The sequence below is a fragment of the Trichomonas vaginalis genome, chromosome V (assembly GCF_026262505.1).
Source record: "Trichomonas vaginalis G3 chromosome V, whole genome shotgun sequence".
In the NCBI taxonomy this organism is placed as follows: domain Eukaryota; phylum Parabasalia; order Trichomonadida; family Trichomonadidae; genus Trichomonas; species Trichomonas vaginalis.
In genome coordinates this window covers 3866296-3884607 of record NC_067207.1, presented here as the reverse complement: position 1 = coordinate 3884607, position 18312 = coordinate 3866296, and the positions used below count along the sequence as shown (strand labels likewise).

Genomic DNA, 18312 nt, shown 5'->3' with positions numbered 1-18312 from the left:
GCGTTATAGGGAGATTTCTTATGGATGACTATGACCACATAGTCAACCCCAAACACTCCCAAAAATGACACTTTTTTCGAGCCACAAAGCTTTCATTCAAAATTCATAACGAAAACAAATTTTGATTATAATAGTAAATATGTTCTAAATAGCCTATTTCAACAAGAAGTATTTTGTGATTATTGAATTTTTGATAAAACTCATAGAAAATACGATAACTATTACAAAATGAATCATCCAAACAAGAAAAACAATTTATTTCGTGGCTTTATCTTTATGACAGATTAAATCTAATACATATGTCCTCATAATCTTCACGTCTTAATTCAATATTATGCAATTTTAATAAAATTTCATTAATTTTAAAGGATCTTAGAAGTGTTGAGGTTAAAAAATGAAAATATCATAAACAAAAATATTTAAATCATCTCTATATATAAAAAATAAATCATAATCTTGGAATTATCATAAAAATTGGTGAAATATATTCCCTCAAACCAATTTTTTCTCTTACTTCAGATGTACATATGCTATCGAAGTAAGTTACAACTTCATTGCAATCGAGACCAATTAAAGATTCAACACTTCTTCCTGTTTCATTAATTCCGCACTTATAAACATCAATCAAGTTATTAATTGTTGTTTCTGTTCCTTCCTTTATATTAGTAACAGTAAACGATGAAGGACTTTCAACAACAATCTGGAATTTATCAGTTCTATTCGCTATAAAAACTGACATTCCTTCTCTGACTAAATAACTTCCAATCATAAACCACGCGCCTTCTCCGAGGCTTTCTATCGAACAGTTGTATTCGCCACATATGTACGGATACGGCAAATCAATCTCTTTCTTTGCAGTACCTTCTTGAACGTCAACATAATCAGGAACTCCTCTCCATCCTCCATGAGATTTAACTGCTTTTTCTGCACGATTTCTGACACTTTTCATGCAAGCGAAGAACGCCATGTCAGAAGCGACCAAATTAGGGATACTGTTGTTCTGTATTATCTTCTGTATCTCTTGTATATTTCCCAACTCTTGTTCACTCAAAATCGGCCTCAAACCGTCGACATTTTGAGAATAATTTGTCAATCTTCTGTAATGACATAATCTTTCAATCAAATCCTTCTCTGTATCGAACATTCCACCAACTTTCTGATAGAATGTCTGTATACGCTTCAAAAAGTCATAATTGGATTTGATGTCATATGCCATGTCACGTTTTATGTACGATATAATTTTATCTCCCTGATTTTTTACTCTGCAGAGCCATCTCTTCAAATCTTCATGCGAAATAGATGGATTAGCTATGGAGATGATCCTGCAGGAAGTGATGAAGTCCTCGAAAACGTTGTTTATCGGTTCAGAAATCTTTATTTTCGTTCCGTAACCTGAAATCGAATCAATCACAGCTTCAAAGCGACTTTTAACGAGTTTCGGATCGAGTTCACTCAGTGACTGCTCCTTCCACGTTTTGTCTCTAAGAATATCGCGCCAATTTCCCCAGCCATGCGTGTAAACAAGGTGAAGTAAACTTGCGTCACTTTTTGGACTCCAAGTTTCGAAAGGAAGCTTTTCTTCAACTTTTATGTTGAGTGTGTTAGCAATAGAAGACTGCGTAAGTGCTGATAGACATATTAATCGCTTGGCAAATGTGTTTGCTTCTCGTTTTATTCGAGATTTAAATCTATCATTTCCGAAAACTGGACCATCTAAGTACCACTGTTGTCTTCTGGTTATAATTAGTTCAGACGATACTGTAGAGTTGATCAGTTTCGCTTTGTCTTCGATATAATCTAAAATAATATATAAAATTACGGAACAACCATCGTTAACCATAGTTAAAGTGAACTGTGGTGGCAGTGATTTACGTATTTCGCGCCATCGGCCCCATCCATAAATCATTAACTGATTTAATAAAATATCTCGAGTTTCGGGTGTCCAAATATCATCTTTATGAGGATCTTCGTATGAGATGAACAGAGAATTGTATTTTTCGTCCTCTGGATTCTCATTATCTGAATTATTTTCATCTTTTTTCGGAATTTCTTCTTCAATTATTTTTTCTTGTTCTGATTCTTTCTGTTTTGGCTCGGGATCTGGAGGAGGAGCTGATTGGTTGTTTAAAATATATTCTGAAATGAGATTATCGTCAATTGAATTTTCATTTTCAAATTTCGTTGGTTGACAGTAATGAAGGATGTTGTATTTCTTTTCTTTATCAAGGGTCTTTACATCGTAATTGGTTAAAACGGCAGAAAAGCTTGATCTGACTGAAAACAAAGAGTTATAAGATTCGCTGTAAGAATCCTTGAAAATTTCATCATCATTAACAATAATAACCTTCCAATTAATCTGTCTGATCGTTGAAGTGTATTCAACTAAAGAATTCGTTGTAATAATTAATATTTGAATTTTTGAAGAATCTGGTCTTTCTTCTGGATCTGTAAGTTCGTATTTAATGATGACTTCGCAATTGGCAGGTGCATCATCCATTACAACTGTTTCTAATTTCGTTAATTTTTCTAAACTAGATTTCCATTGATTTATAGATTCAGAATTACAAACAACGAGAAATGGACCTTTAACAGATATTTTCTGATCCATTTCATTCAAAAATAATGAAACTGCATCGTGATAATGATCAGTTTCGGATTTTTGAACGATAAAACTAGTACTTGTCGAATAATTTTTCTTTAATCTGTTCATTAATGATAATTGCGTCTGTAAAAATTGTGGATCATTGAGTAAATGCGTATAATCTAAAATAGAATTTGAATTTACGAAGGCTGACATATTTGGAAACGAACTCTTATCAACACGTGATAGTTTGTTGATGAAATTTTGCTTTGCTTCCTCAGAAATAATGGGAGACCAGCTGCAATATTGATATTCTAAATTTTTCCATTTTATTATGTATAACTGGGTTTGTACATCGTAGTATATGGCTTTTTCGACGTTTTCTACTTTATGAACTGGATCTAAATCTAAAATGTAATAATCTGAACCATCGAATAGAGGTGTAAGCTGATATTTACGTGCATTTTGCATCCAAAGCTCATATGCTGATTTTCCACCTGAAGTTTCTTCAATAATATCTTGAGAAATTAACTTTGCATTAATTTCGGATTGCGAAAATAGTTTAACGACATACTCTATTTTTTCATCTCCTTTTTGCTTCATGGCAATGACCTTTTCGATCGGAAAATCTCCTTTTTTATAAATTTCGTAATTAAAAAGTTTGTCTGCGTAAATATTTAGATCGCTTTGACCACTATCTTGATCTGATTCGTTGCTCTCTTGACCTGATTCTACGTTTTCATTAGAATCGTCTTTATTGCTTGTATTTTCGGGAAATTCGATTTTTCCTGCGGAGTCACTTATGTCAATGTCACTTTCAAGCTCTTTCATATATCTATCGGTAAGTTTGGCTGATTTATCTCCTTTACCGCTAGGATGATATTGTGAATCATCCGAACTTGATGCATCTGACGAAAACTTAGTTGGTACATCAGGATCATACGCTAAAGCATTGGCTGATTGTTCGTCCAAAAAAGTTTCTTCATGCTCCATTTCAGTTTCTAAAAAATTTATTTGAATATTCAATTATTTTTGGCAGATTCCCGAAACAAATAATTTTTTGTAATTATGCTAAACACAATGTTTTAATAATTTTAGATTTGTTGTTCACAATTTTGCCCGCCACGTTCTGTAATTTAAATTTTCAAAGTCTGATCAAGATATGCATCTGAAAATACTATAAAAACTCATATATTGCATTGTATCAACTAAATTTATATACATGTTCCTATGAAGGATATTCATTACTAGATATATGTTGGAATCACGATGTATTTGATCGTTTCTTATTAATAAGATCGAAATTTCAATTATCAATAACTCAAACATGTCGAAAATTTTCAATTTTAAGGAAACAAAAAATTCATGAATGAAGGTTTGAAAGAGATGAAACCAAATAGAGAATGCATTGACTTTGTTGCATTCTTGATGAATGAATACAATATTGAGATCAATTTAGAATGTTATTCTTGTTTCTTTATGAGTTTAGTTTGATCAAAATAATGATTTTAGAATATAATTTATTTGCTCGGTGCTGATTAAATTTTCCTTTCAAATGGTTCAAATATCAATGCAAAAGATGAAAGAGGAGAAACCACTCTTCATGTTGCTGTAATAAATAATGATAAAGAAATGTCTGTGTTTTCTTATTTCATATGGTGCAAATATCAATGAAAAAGATAATCGTGGATTCATCACACTACATTATGCAACAAAATGAAAATCGTAAAGAATTTATTGAACTTCTTCTTTCACATAGCGAAAATATCATTTTGAAGAATTCTAATGGAAAAATCCATCTTCATTATACAGCAAAAATAATTATAATGAAAAAGCCGAACTTCTTATATCTTCATGGGGCAAAATTATAAGTCTCGTAAGTATGATACCACTTTATTTTATTTGAAATATATAGAAGCATAATGAAACATCCAGTCAATAAAAAAAGTAATTGCTTTCAGTTCAAAAAATTGAATAGTCGTAAATAACCGCAACAATACCTGTAAATTTTTTGATTTGTTTTGTTACCATTGAGAAACTACTCATATGTGAAATGAAATAATTATCAGTTTAATCAAGTTTCAACAAATTCTAACCGAAATAATCGTTTTCGAAATATTTATTTCATATTTTGTTTTTCAAATGAATCATTTGATAAACAATGAAATAGTTATGCATCATTTGATAAAAAATGAATGTTAATTGTGATAGCAATGCATCGTGCATTATTGATGGTGATTATATTAAGGGAATTTTTGAATTTAATTCAACTTTCAGAAATATTGAAATTACAGGAAATATTAAGAAAATACCCACATTTTGCTTTTGTGGGTGCTCAGAATTGGAATCGGTTTCACTTTGTTCCAAAATCACCTATATTGGAAATTTTGCATTCTCTTATTGTCGAAAACTCAAGAATATAACAATTCCAAAAACTGTCACATCAATAGGAATTCAATGTTTTTCATATTGTTCTTCATTAGAGAAAGTTGAACTCCCGAACAAAGTAAATGTTATCCAAAATTCTTTATTTTTCTTTTGTTCTAACCTTATTTATATTAAGCTTCCAAAATATCTTGAACAGATATCAAAACATGCATTTGTACAAACTAGATGCCAATTTCCAGAGCAACAATCTGGTTTCCAAGCATATCAATATTCCGGACAAATGAATATTGAAGCCACAGCTCCAAAAGATTCGTCATTTCTCCCTCCATTTTGTTTTTTCAACTCCAAACTTACATCAATTAAAATAGATGGAAGGGTTAAAATAATAGGTACGCATTGTTTTGCATGTACAGATATAGAAGAAGTAAATTTATCTAAAGTTGAAATTTTGGGTGGTAGTGCTTTTGCGCAATCATGGCAATTGAAACGAGTAATATTCTCAGATTCCCTTAAAACTATTTGTGAATGCGCATTCTACAATTGTTCACAGTTAACTACTCTAGAACTTGGATCTCAAAATAATATTGGTATATGCGAAAGTGCATTTGATTCATGCACTAAATTAGATATTACTTTTATATTATCAAAAATCAAACATATTCCAGCTAACTGCTTCTATTGTGTCCAGAAAGCTGAAGCAATTGTGATTCATTCCAACATTGACTATATTGAGGATTATGCATTTTTTGGTGCCAGCTGCATAAATTCATTAGAAATTGAGGAAGGTATTAAAAGAATTGGAAGATTTTCATTTTCTGGTTTGGAAATTACATCACTAATCCTCCCTGATAGTTTAAATTACATTGGTGAATATTGTTTCAGTTCATGCGATAAATTGATAAATGTTAAAGTTGGAAAACGTGTAACTTATATACCAGAAGGTTTATTTGATGAATGCATTTCACTTCAAAATCTTGAAATTAATGGAGAAGTTACATATTTCGGCGACAAATCTTTTAAAGGACGTCAAATTCTAATTACAAAAATTGCACCACGTAGTTATTTTGGTGAAAAAATTTTAAGTGGAGTAAGAAGTAACGAATCGGTAGAATTTGGTAATGATTGTTTGGTTTGTGAACAACATTTAATGTATCATTTCCAGACAATAAAGTTTGGAGATGGTACGTGTTTCCTTGAAGAAATAAAAGCTGATAATTATTATTACACAGGATCGGAAAAAGATGATCATAACGTTGATGGATCGATATACAAAATGATCACGAAATATGCAGCATCAGTTTATGTTCCAAATTCATATATGGCTACTTCATTTTGTGGAAAACCAATTAATTACTATTCAACAGCTGGAAATCAAAAGCAGAAACTCCATGAATTAAAGCAAAAAACAAGCATTGTTGATCAATCAAAAAAGCTTAACCCCAAGAGATTGAAGAATGCTAATATTCAATACATTAAAGAATGTAATATTTTCGATAACAAAACGATTGGTATGGAGCGAATTGAAAGGATGAATCTAATCCCAATGAAATGTATTATATCCTTAATTCCCTCTATTGTATAATAAAAATGTAACTTTTGCATGATATTCTATTAAGAAGTCAGATATACCATTTAAATTTGAGGAAATCTTGCCATGATTATAATAAATTTCTAACAAAGTAAAAGCAGATTTCGTGTTTTAGGATGCATTGCTTTAAAATAATTTATAACTCCTTTGGCTGCAATTTCATTTCATAATTATAAATGCATCATTATAAAGATATCCAAACTCTTTTAGAAGATTTAAGTATCGATAATTTCTCATATACAATTAATAACCTACTAGATCCTAAAAACAATCTATCAAGGGCGCATTTATTGTTTATAGCTAGAGATATTTTAATTCTTATCAAAAAACGAGACAAAATAATACATCTTTATGCACAAATTATAAAATATATTGATGAATCGATAAAAGATACAAGTGGTTTATTAAAAACTGCTATTTTTGAAGGAATTCAAATTGAATCTCAAGAAGAAAAACCTCATGCTGCAGCATTTAAACTTCCATGTGTGTTATATGGTCTTAATATGTATGATTACAATAAGATAATATCTTTACTCAAATTCCCAAAGATTTCAAAAGTCAATTACTTAATTTTATTCTCCTTTTTTGCTTCACACATCAAAAGATACCATTACTTTGAATTTTTATACAAAATTGATCCTCAATATCAAAAAGATCAAATTTTTAATCATCTTTTGAACAAAGAATTTGAAATTGTTAACAATTACACTTCGTATGGATGCATGCCAGACACTTTACAGTATATTTTAAAGTATGATATCGTCGAAAAATTACAAATGCAAAATAATTTTGATTTAAACAAAGATTTAGAAATTTCTTACTTTGAAACATCTGACATTCAAGAATCTTCTCTTGATTCTTTGAAATATGCTGCTTTCTTTGGTTCTGTGAATTGTTATAATTATTTATCAAAAATTTTACCTAAAAAACAATCATCAGAAACCAACAATTGGATAGAATCACATAACATTGATTATTATGCGATTGGAGGAGGAAATTATGAAATTATCAAATCAATTCCTTCAGAAACGTTAAACATCATTGATATTCTTCCAATTGCTGCTTCTTCTAGAAGATTCAGTATATTTGAATGGTTATTTCAAAACAATTTTGAACCTTCGCAATTATTCAAAACATTATGTGCAGCAACAGAGGCAAACAACATCAAAGTTGTTGAAATGATTATAAATAAGTATGATATGCCTTCTTTTGGCGAAAATTCGGAAAATCCGATTGAAATTGGAATTAAATCTGAAAGTGTTGAATGTGTAAAGCTTCTTTTAGAGAAAGGAATTAAATATGATCCTTACTGTCTTCACATGGCTATTTCAAAAGGTTTAGATGATATTTCCTTATTTATTCTCAATTCAGGAAATTCAAATCCTTCATTAAAAGATAAAAGCGGAAGAAACGCTACTGAAATTGCTGCTGAATCATGTTCATATCAATTAGCTGCTGCTCTTGTTCCTTATGGAAATATTACGACAAAAGTATTGGATATAGCTGCAGAACATAATAATTATGATTTTCTTTCTGTGTTTATGAATAATGCAGATAGTGAAATTCCGAATTATCTTAAATCTCATGAGAAAAAACCAAAATTTACAGGATTATTTATATTTGTTATTTGTTCTATTATATTCATTGTCATATGGGTATATTTGTTTAATAGATTTGCCTAGTCATTGCATCCATAAGAAATCAGCTTATTAGAATGTGATTGCAACAAAATTATTTTATATATTAATAAATTGTTTGTAAATATATTTGTTTAAACTTTACCGCTCATTATTTTTAATGTTTTTAACAGTCAAACCTAATTCACTAAAATAATATGATATGATATATGAATATCTGTTTAAATAAAATACAACAGAAGAGTATCAGTATACGGCAATTTTTGATACAACAATATATTAGCTTGGCTAATGTTAATGACATCATTGTTGGCTTTGGAGGAGCCATTTTCATTATCGATGCTTCTCAATTATCAAAAATAGAAGAAATCAGAATGCATAACATATTCGAGAGTATTTTGAATAAGCTAGTATATATAAAGCTCCTTGGATTCAATGCCCGAGAAATTGTATAAAATATATTTTCATTTCAAACATATTTTGGCAATATCGTTTGAAAATGAAAATTCCATCTATTGCATTTCATTAGCACTATAATTTCATTTCAGCATCTAAAAACTATGAAAATTTCTAGATGGTTAATTAACTCAAATATTTGATGATCCTGGATTTGATCTTTTAAACGTATTTGGTATTTCAGAACTGGAAATAAGGTCAATTTCATTCAAAACTATTTGAATGGGAAAAAATGGATGTATTTTTTTAAAAAAAATTATAAATTATCCAGCAATTTTTATATTTTTAATTTTTATCTTATTAAATGGTATTGTTTCAACTTAATAATCAAATACTTCAGAGGATTAATGACTGCAAAACATGCGAAAAGGTTACTCTAACAATCAATAACGTCGAATTCATCATTAACAAATACTTCGCAGTTGCAATTTCAAAAATGTTTTATGCAAACTATCTTTTAGACAATAATAATGTCAGCATTGATATTACTACAGAAATAGGAACGCAAGATACATACAATATCTTGAAAGACATCCTTCAATATCGGAAAAGAGAAGTTGAATGCGACGAAAGTGTTTGTAAAGATCTCTTTCATATTGGAGTGAAACTTGATATTAATGATCTGATTGAATTTTACAAAAATCATTTCATCGATAATGCAACTATCGACATAAATAATTGTTTTGATTTACTTGAATTCTATTTCGACATATCTTCAGAAGAAAAAACGAATGAATGTGCAGAATTCATATCTTCACATTTCTTTGAAATCGATGAGAATAAATTCAAGACAATATCGAACAAACTTGGATTTGACATTGTCCAAAGAATAATCAAGAGTGATAAACTGAAAATCAAAGATGAAGATTCATTAGCGAAATTTGTCATTTGCCTTGCAAGAGAAAGTGAAACATTTTATCAACTGATTGAACATGTTCGATTAGAGTTTTGCAGCAAACAAATAATTGATGAAATTCAAAACTTGAGTAACGAAAATAACTATAGTATCATCATCAACACATTCCATGATTCATTATTGCGATCAAGACCTCCAAAACATAACTATATTCGTTACAATATTCAAAACGAATTTTTACAAAATATTTCTGAACTAGAGAAATCAAACGATTTCTCGAATATATATAAATTTTTAGATAAAATATCAAAAGACAATAATCGAATTATGACATCAATTGCATTCAATGAACTTGCAGAAACAAAAGATTCATACGGATTTTATATTATTCATAAAGCCGCTGAATATGGAAATCTCCGCCTTGTTGAACGCCTTGTTGAACATGGTTTTGATATCGAAATCAAAAATAATAATGGAGATACTCCACTCATTTGGGCATCATATTATGGTCATCTTGAAGTTGTTCAATATCTTATCTCAGTTGGAGCTGATAAAGAAGCAAAGAATAATAATGGAGATACTGCACTCATTTGGGCATCAAGAGATGGTCATCTTGAAGTTGTTCAATATCTTATCTCAGTTGGAGCAGATAAAGAAGCAAAGGATAATTCTGAAAATACTCCACTCATTTGGGCATCATGGAATGGTCATCTTGAAGTTGTTAAATACCTTATCTCAGTTGGAGCAGATAAAGAAGCAAAGAATAAAGATGGATGGACTCCACTCATTCATGCATCATATTATGGTCATCTTGAAGTTGTTCAATATCTTATCTCAGTTGGAGCTGATAAAGAAGCAAAGAATAATAATGGAGATACTGCACTCATTTGGGCATCAAGAGATGGTCATCTTGAAATTGTTCAATATCTTATCTCAGTTGGAGCAGATAAAGAAGCAAAGGATAATTCTGAAAATACTCCACTCATTTGGGCATCATGGAATGGTCATCTTGAAGTTGTTAAATACCTTATCTCAGTTGGAGCAGATAAAGAAGCAAAGAATAAAGATGGATGGACTCCACTCATTCATGCATCATATTATGGTCATCTTGAAGTTGTTCAATATCTTATCTCAGTTGGAGCTGATAAAGAAGCAAAGAATAATAATGGAGATACTGCACTCTCATATGCAAGAGATAAGGTAAGAGAATATCTAAAATCTATTGGAGCTAAGTAATCTAATCAGATAATTTTCAAAACACGATAATGGTACTTCCATCACATTATTATCATTTAAAAGTTTGTAATCCAATATCAGATAAATAGATACGAAAAGTAAAATCTCATATGTATATAATTTAATAATAACAATTACATTTTTATTGAGATTATATGTATAAAGGATAAAGATGGAAAAACATGTTTTGATTACGGAAATAGTGATATAAAAAATTATCTATCTTCAATATGATTAAGGGTGCGCGGGAGATGATAAGTCACCCTCAGAAAAGCACTTTTAAGGTTAATATAATGAATGCTTCTAAACTTTCCATTCCACACATTGTAATATGATTAAGGTTAATTTTGAGTAGTTTACTTATCATCGTCCGGGCGACCTTAATTAGTTAAATTAATTATAAATTATCATTTGAATAAAATTTTCAATATATCTATATTTATATGTTGATTTATTTGGGTTTTCCTACAAGTGCAAAAACGATTATTCTGAATTCAATCTGCGTAAAGTAGCCAAAATGAATGAATTTTTTTCTTTTATATTTTCTGCATACGCAACTGTTGCAATTCTTTATCAATGGATTTGATTTTTAAAAATGGTCAACTTCAAAATTTTTCAAATACTTAAAAATGTGCAAATTCAATTTCAAATAATCGTATTTGTGAATTTTTTTGCACTCTATGTAAAATCCATAACAACAGAAAAGAATGATATTTTTGATATCTCCAACAGAAAAAAAGAATGATTTTGATTGAAACAAACAAGAAAATGAATATTTAATTAATACAACAAAAACAACAAGTAAAACAAAATATTATATAAATCATTTCTTCTTCTCGACATCAACTACAATAACAGATATATTATCCTGAGAAACTCTTCCCAAAGCCAAGTTCCTTATCTTTGCAGCAGCAACATTCACATCTTTCTCATTTACAGCGATAGTTCCGATTTCATCTTGCGAAACAACATCGAAAACTCCATCGCAAGCAAGAACAAGTCTGTAATCTTCCTTAGATCTTACAGCACTGGTCATATCAGGTACATGTGAAACTCCAGGGATGTTGAAATCTCCAATCGCTCGACTCATCGCCAAAATTCCTGCTGTTCGCATTTCAGAAACAAAGCTACGGTTCTCTTTGATCATCATGATTTCTGCAGGATCAGTCGGTTTGTGGTCGAACGATAGCTGGCAAACCGCTCCACTTTTTCGGATCAAAAGTGCTCTTGAATCTCCCAAATACGCGCAACCGATTTCATCTGGTGTTACGATTGTGAAAGCTATTGTTGCTCCATCACGGACATTCGCTTTTTTGAGGCGTTCGATCAATCTTTTGATGATTGACGAAAATGCTGCAATTCCTTTGGATTTTTCAGCGACAAAGTACTGCGGAATGAAGAATGCAGACAATATTGCGGTATCTGTGCCTCCGTGGCCGTCAATGACCGCGTAAATGTCAACTTGGGAGTCGATATTTGATCGAATAATCAGAGCATCTTCCATTGACGGGCGTGGTCCACAGGCTTCGCTATACCCGCACCTTCTTGGTTGGAAGAGCCTCACTTTTGGCGACTTAGATCTGTTGTAAAGTCCGGCATCGCTCGTATCAAACTCTTTTATTGTGTCTGGAACCTTCTGTGGGAGGTGAATCGACGTAAAAGTGACATCGCACATCTTAAGAGCTGGTAATTTGGTGAAATCGAGGACGTATTTGTTCAATGGATTATGAGAAATCTTAAATGAGGTCATTAATGGGAGAGATGAGTGCTCAATGTTGATAAGCTTGTTATGGGAAATATCGAGATCCTGTAGCATGATGAATTCGCCAAGTATTTTGAGGTGTTTCAACTGATTATGAGAAAGATCAAGGAAAGAAACTTGATCTGGTATTGTAGGTATGTCTTTTATCTGATTGTATGAAAGGCAAATGCGTCTGCAGGCCGGGAATTTCTCAATTTTTGTAATTTTATTGTTTGAAAAGTCAATATGAGACAATCTGGGGCAATTGAGTAATTCCTTTGGTAATTCTTCAAATCCGCATGATACAGCGCATATTGTCATAAGATTTGGAGGCAGCTCCGGTAAAGATTTTATATTATTTTCGGAAATGAAGAGGGACGTAAGCGAAGAGCTTGCAATTCCCGATGGTAGAGACGTCAAATTATTTGAATTGAGGTTTAGCGTTTGAACTCTTTCGATGAGGAATATGTCAAGAGGAATTTCTTTGATCATATTCTTGGTAAAATCGAATCTGGTAATTACCTTGCTGATATTATTCATATTAATTTCTTCTAGGAAGTTATGAGTCATATACAAGCCGTTGGCTGTACATTTGCTTAAATTTGGAACTTCATGGAAATTGTTATGGCTGAGCTGGATCTGTTGTACGCATTCGAAATTAAAGTATTCAAACTTGTCGATAAAGTTGTAATCGCAATTAAAAGTAGTCAGAGATAAAGGAACTTTTGGAATGGTTAAAAGCTTGTTATGGCTAACATCCACAGAAGTGAGGCTCTGTAGATGGTCAATGTTATCGTTCCATTCTTCAATGACGTTGTGAGATGCATTTACTTCAACAATGGATAAAGGAAGGGACTTAGGGAACTCATGAATGTAATTAAATGAGATATAAAGCGTTTCTAGCTTAGGGAATATAGAATCAATAGGAGGGACTTCGCATAAATTGTTCATGGAAATATCCAAAAGACGAAGATTTGGGAACTGGCAGTCCGTTGAAATTATCTTAATGCCACAGCCGGGAACTCTAAGCTGAGTAAGATTTGGCAATGAAAGATTTAATTCGGAAACAAAATTAAATCCGAAGCTAAGCGATACTAACGATTGTGGTAGCTCTGGGAATTTCTTGTACATATTGAGGAAAAGATCTAAATTCTCAAGATGCTCGAACTTGGCTAAAGAAACTGTATCGTCGCAAAACTTATTGCGATCTGCAATCAAATCGGTTATGTTTAAAGAGTTGAATAGTGATTTTGGAATATGATCGAGATGATTGCCTGATAATGTGATGCTTTTCAAATTTGGATATTCTATAACTTCAGAATCCGCTATATCAGCTGCAATTTCATTGTACGATATATCGAGTGTAGCCAAATTTAATAGTTTCTGCGGAATGAGTTCAAGCCGATTGTGTGAAAGTAATAAAGACTTAATTGGATGGTCAGGAGGAATATTATATGGAATCATCTCAATATTTTCACCACTAAGATTAAGTTCATCAATGGTACTTTCAAGAACGGGCGCACTTTCATTCGTACCCATTCTTTCTCAAATGGAATTCAAATTTACAAGATTTACAAAAACTCTCAAAACTTTGAAATATTTACGGTATTGTAATTTTCAGAAATACCTCGTCCAAGAAAAAAAAATATTTACAATAGGGAAAAAAAAACGACCACAATAAATAACTCGTGTTCCTTATCGTCTGCATAATAATAATCTTAATTAGACGATTATTGAAACCCATTGCATTAATTATTCCTTTGTATTACAATAAATATGGAATTGTCAATTGCTTTGTTTAAATTTAGTTATTAGATTGAAATCTCTTGTGCAAATAGTATGTATGCATTGAAATTAACTCTTGTACCTCATAGTTAGTATGGTACTCCATATATATTTGGGAATTTCGATTCTTTCCTTAAAAAAATGAAGGTCTCAAAGGACTATATGACCTAGCACATATGTTTTTTCTTTCTATATATCATAAATTATGTGTTAGTTAGTTTTATCTTACTAAGTAAACTATATATATGAAAATGTTCATAGAGAATTTATGATTTCTGATTAAGTAAACTCTTACAACATATTCTTTATAAGTTAGGTGATTGAATTTATGAAAGGTTGGCTTGATTGATGGTTTTTGTCAATTCTGACGAAATCTTATTTTCCAAAATCAGAGCAAATAATGAGGACAATTATATGATTTTTATGATCATCAGCATAAAAGAAGCATATATTTCAGGTTAAAACGCAATGAAAATTATTCGAAATTCCCAAAATTGCTGAGTGAAGTGTTGTCAGAAATAATCGTTTTCGCATGAAAAATTGAAAAAGTCTGGTCGATCACACACTAATGTCAGCTGCCAAAGCCAGCGTTCAGGAGTATCTCCAGAAGACAAAAGCTAACGAATATATTGAGGAAGCTATGAACGAGCTCCTTAAGACAAAGCCAGAAGATACATTCGGCGTTCTTTCAACACTTCTTAGAAAGCATGCACTTCCACCAACAGTTGATCACCTTGTTGGCCGTGAAGTCCTCGACTCTCGCGGAAATCCAACAGTCGAAGTTGATGTCTACGCAAATTACCTCGGCCACATTCAATTTGCTGCTAATTCATCCGCTCCATCCGGCGCCTCAACAGGCTCTGGCGAAGCATACGAACTCCGCGACAAGGATCCAAAGCGCTATGGTGGCAAGGGCACACTTACAGCTGCTGGCAATGTTACAAACAAGATTTCCCCAGCCCTTAAGGGAATGCCACTTGCTGACCTCAAGGCTCTCGATAAGAAGATCTGCGACACAGATGGCACAGAGCTCAAGCAAAACCTTGGTGGCAATGCTTGCACAGCCGCCTCATTCGCTCTTGCTACAGCTGCTGCTGAATTAAACGAAGAGCCACTCTTCATCTACCTCGCCCGCAACTACTACGGTGCTGAGAACATGCCAAAGAAGTACACACTTCCATCTCCATTCTTCAACATCCTTAACGGCGGCAAGCACGCTGGTGGCAACCTCAAGCTCCAGGAGTTCATGGTTTCCCCACGCAAGGATGTCCCATTCCCAGACCAGCTCCGTATGGTCGCTGAAGTTTATCAGAAACTCGGCGCTCTTCTTTCCAAGAAGCACGGCGTTTCTGCCAAGAACCTCGGCGATGAGGGTGGTTTTGCACCATTACTCAACACACCAGAGGAAGCCATCCAGACAATCGAAGAAGCCATCGTCGAAGCCGGCTACAAAACAGGCGTTGACATCTTCCTCGGTCTCGATGCCGCCTCATCCGAATTCTACAACGCCGAAACAGGCAAGTACGAAGTCGAAGTCGGAATGTTCAAGACAGGCGACGAGATGATCCAGTACTGGAAGGACCTCGTTGCTCGTCACCCATCAATCATCTCAATCGAAGATGGCCTCGACGAGAAGGACTACGCTCACTGGACAAAGCTCAACGCTGAACTCGGTGGAAAGATCCAACTCGTTGGTGATGACCTTTACACAACAAACCCGAAGACAATCAAAAAGGGTCTCGAGGGCAAGTGGTGCAACGCTCTCCTCCTCAAGGTCAACCAGATCGGTACAATCTCCGAGGGTATGGAGGCCGCTAAACTCATCCTCGATGCTGGCCAGCGCGTCATGGTTTCCCACCGCTCAGGCGAAACATGCAACTCCGTAATCGCTGACCTCGCTGTCGCCATCGGCGCCCAGTCTATCAAGACAGGATCAACAGCTCGCGGAGAACGCATCCAGAAGTACACAAGACTCCTCCAGATCTACGAATACCTTAAGGAGCACGATATGCTTGCATAAAAATATACTTTATATTTTTTACCTCAAATTACAATTGATTTCGGACTTGGACTCAAACAAGGGAAAGTATATTAATGCAAAAACTTAAAGTATTTAAAGGAACGACAATAAAATATATTCAAAAATATCTTTTTGTCATCGAATTCGAATCTGATCTTCACTATTAGCATTTTATATTGTTAATTTCATATATGTTTGATATGAAGACATAGAAAGGCAAATGATATAAAGATTCAAATATTGATGACAGTTAAAAAAAAATAAATGTATTGTTATTCAACATAAACGCAATAAAAATTGTTTAAACAAGAAACATCATGTTGAGTTCACTGCGATCTGATTCTGCTTCTTGTTTGCCGTATTTCTTCTTGCAAACAACAACAGTTGAAATAACGATGATAACAAGGATAAGACCAACAGCGGCGGCTGAAGCAATGACAATGATCTTCATCTTCTTGTCGTGTTCTTGTTTCTTGCCGCTTTGGTTATCATTACTGCTCTCGCCGCTGTTCCCACTTGGACTGTCAACCGGGATCTGTGCTATTGTTTGAGTTGTTGGCAAAGGTGTGTTTTCTTTTGTCGCTGTGGTTGTTAGCAAAGTTAATGATGTTGTTATTTTCTTTGTTGGAGTTTTTGGTGTTGGCGTCTTTGGAGTGGGCGTTCTTGGTGTTGGCGTCTTTGGAGTGGGCGTTTTTGGTGTGGGAGATCTTGTAGGAGACCTAGTTGGAGATCTAGTTGGTACTGTAGGAGACCTAGTTGGTGATCTTGTAGGAGATCTAGTTGGTGATCTTGTAGGAGATCTAGTTGGTACTGTAGGAGACCTAGTTGGTGATCTTGTAGGAGATCTAGTTGGTGATCTTGTAGGAGATCTAGTTGGTACTGTAGGAGATCTAGTTGGTGGGGGAGGAGACCTAGTTGGTGATCTTGTAGGAGATCTAGTTGGGGTTTTCTCTTCGGCAGTACAATCGACTGGATAAATTGTATAATCATATACATTGGAGCTGTATTTTACTTGTATGTCAATTCTTTTTCCAATTAATTTCTTATAATCAATATCATACCAGTTAACTTGAGGTAAACTTGTAAGATTAAACATTGCTCCACGTTGACTTCCTCCATAGTTCCCTGTTGTATAAAATCTATAGGCAATATTTTGAGTAACTCCATCAAATTTAACCGAAATTTGTAAGGGACCTTTTTCCGGAATTCCTGGAGCCCAAAAGCTGAATCTATTGTATATAAACTCAGCTGGAAAGTAACCTGGAGGTGGATATGCTGTGAACGGAAGCTTTTCTTCGGTTGAAGATCCCATGTTAAAGGTCTTCATTGCCACAGAGTTTGTCAAGCCTTCATCTCCTGATCTTTCTGAATTATAAGCTCCTCCAAATGCTGTAGTTTTAAGACCACCATAAAAAACCCATCTTCGATGCCCTATGTTTTCGTTACCATTGCCAGGATCTTGAATAAATTGTTGAATAGCCTGTGGCGCATCATAACTTCCATAGCCTGCGCCAAGATTGGATGAAGAGCATCCATTGTATGCTGCCTTCGTATAGCATTTTTGCGCTGAAGTAGGTTCGTGATTCAAATCTCTATTAACCACATTGCATATTGCACATCTAACCTGTTCATCATCAAAACCTGATGCAAGAGTGACTTTTGTGTCATATCCGACAAGCCATCTCATATAATTAAGCTCTGAAAGCGCTTTATTATCGTCTGTTGCTTTATCATAGTTCAATTTGGTGCATGAACCTTTTTGATCTTGATATGGAGGAGACCGACTATACTTCGTGCTGTATACATCTGTTTTATATCTGTTGCATACCTCGGCTCTCGTCCTTCTTTCAAGCTTATCAAAGCGGATAGATATAAAAAATAAAAGCATGATTTTGGAAATTATGTCAGAAAATAATTGAAGCTTTTTTCAAAATTATTATATTATAATATGAATCTAATTTGATTGGATATGTTAAACATATCTGATCTGATTTTGGTGGCAAGTCGATTGAAAAATCTGACAA

General features: G+C 33.3%; 7 protein-coding genes across 7 annotated transcripts, besides 1 other annotated feature; 4 read left to right on the top strand and 3 right to left on the bottom strand.

Moving 5' to 3' along the window:
- Positions 1-327: 327 nt before the first annotated feature.
- Positions 328-3587, bottom strand: TVAGG3_0274360 (helicase protein; the record flags this gene model as incomplete). The annotated part of the gene is made up of 1 exon (XM_001318714.1): positions 449-3574. One exon carries the CDS (start codon positions 3572-3574, stop codon positions 449-451), a length of 3126 nt encoding a protein of 1041 aa, XP_001318749.1.
- A 1185-nt stretch (positions 3588-4772) lies between these two features.
- On the top strand, positions 4773-6551 carry TVAGG3_0274350 (leucine-rich repeats (6 copies)-containing protein; the record flags this gene model as incomplete). The annotated part of the gene is made up of 1 exon (XM_001318713.1): positions 4773-6551. One exon carries the CDS (start codon positions 4773-4775, stop codon positions 6549-6551), a length of 1779 nt encoding a protein of 592 aa, XP_001318748.1.
- Positions 6552-6733: 182 nt separating this feature from the next.
- TVAGG3_0274340 (Ankyrin repeat family) lies at positions 6734-8339 on the top strand (the record flags this gene model as incomplete). The annotated part of the gene is made up of 1 exon (XM_001318712.1): positions 6734-8239. The coding sequence occupies one exon, from the start codon at positions 6734-6736 to the stop codon at positions 8237-8239; it is 1506 nt and encodes a 501-aa protein (XP_001318747.1).
- Positions 8340-8954: 615 nt separating this feature from the next.
- Positions 8955-10742, top strand: TVAGG3_0274330 (ankyrin repeat protein family; the record flags this gene model as incomplete). Its single annotated transcript, XM_001318711.1, has 1 exon — positions 8955-10742. One exon carries the CDS (start codon positions 8955-8957, stop codon positions 10740-10742), a length of 1788 nt encoding a protein of 595 aa, XP_001318746.1.
- Positions 10743-10981: 239 nt separating this feature from the next.
- Positions 10982-11118: a mobile genetic element.
- Positions 11119-11466: 348 nt separating this feature from the next.
- TVAGG3_0274310 (uncharacterized protein) lies at positions 11467-14028 on the bottom strand (the record flags this gene model as incomplete). The annotated part of the gene is made up of 1 exon (XM_001318710.1): positions 11566-14022. One exon carries the CDS (start codon positions 14020-14022, stop codon positions 11566-11568), a length of 2457 nt encoding a protein of 818 aa, XP_001318745.1.
- A 795-nt stretch (positions 14029-14823) lies between these two features.
- On the top strand, positions 14824-16316 carry TVAGG3_0274300 (enolase family; the record flags this gene model as incomplete). Its single annotated transcript, XM_001318709.2, has 1 exon — positions 14837-16288. One exon carries the CDS (start codon positions 14837-14839, stop codon positions 16286-16288), a length of 1452 nt encoding a protein of 483 aa, XP_001318744.1.
- Positions 16317-16589: 273 nt separating this feature from the next.
- Positions 16590-18176, bottom strand: TVAGG3_0274290 (DNA-directed 5'-3' RNA polymerase protein; the record flags this gene model as incomplete). Its single annotated transcript, XM_001318708.1, has 1 exon — positions 16590-18176. The coding sequence occupies one exon, from the start codon at positions 18174-18176 to the stop codon at positions 16590-16592; it is 1587 nt and encodes a 528-aa protein (XP_001318743.1).
- Positions 18177-18312: the final 136 nt, after the last annotated feature.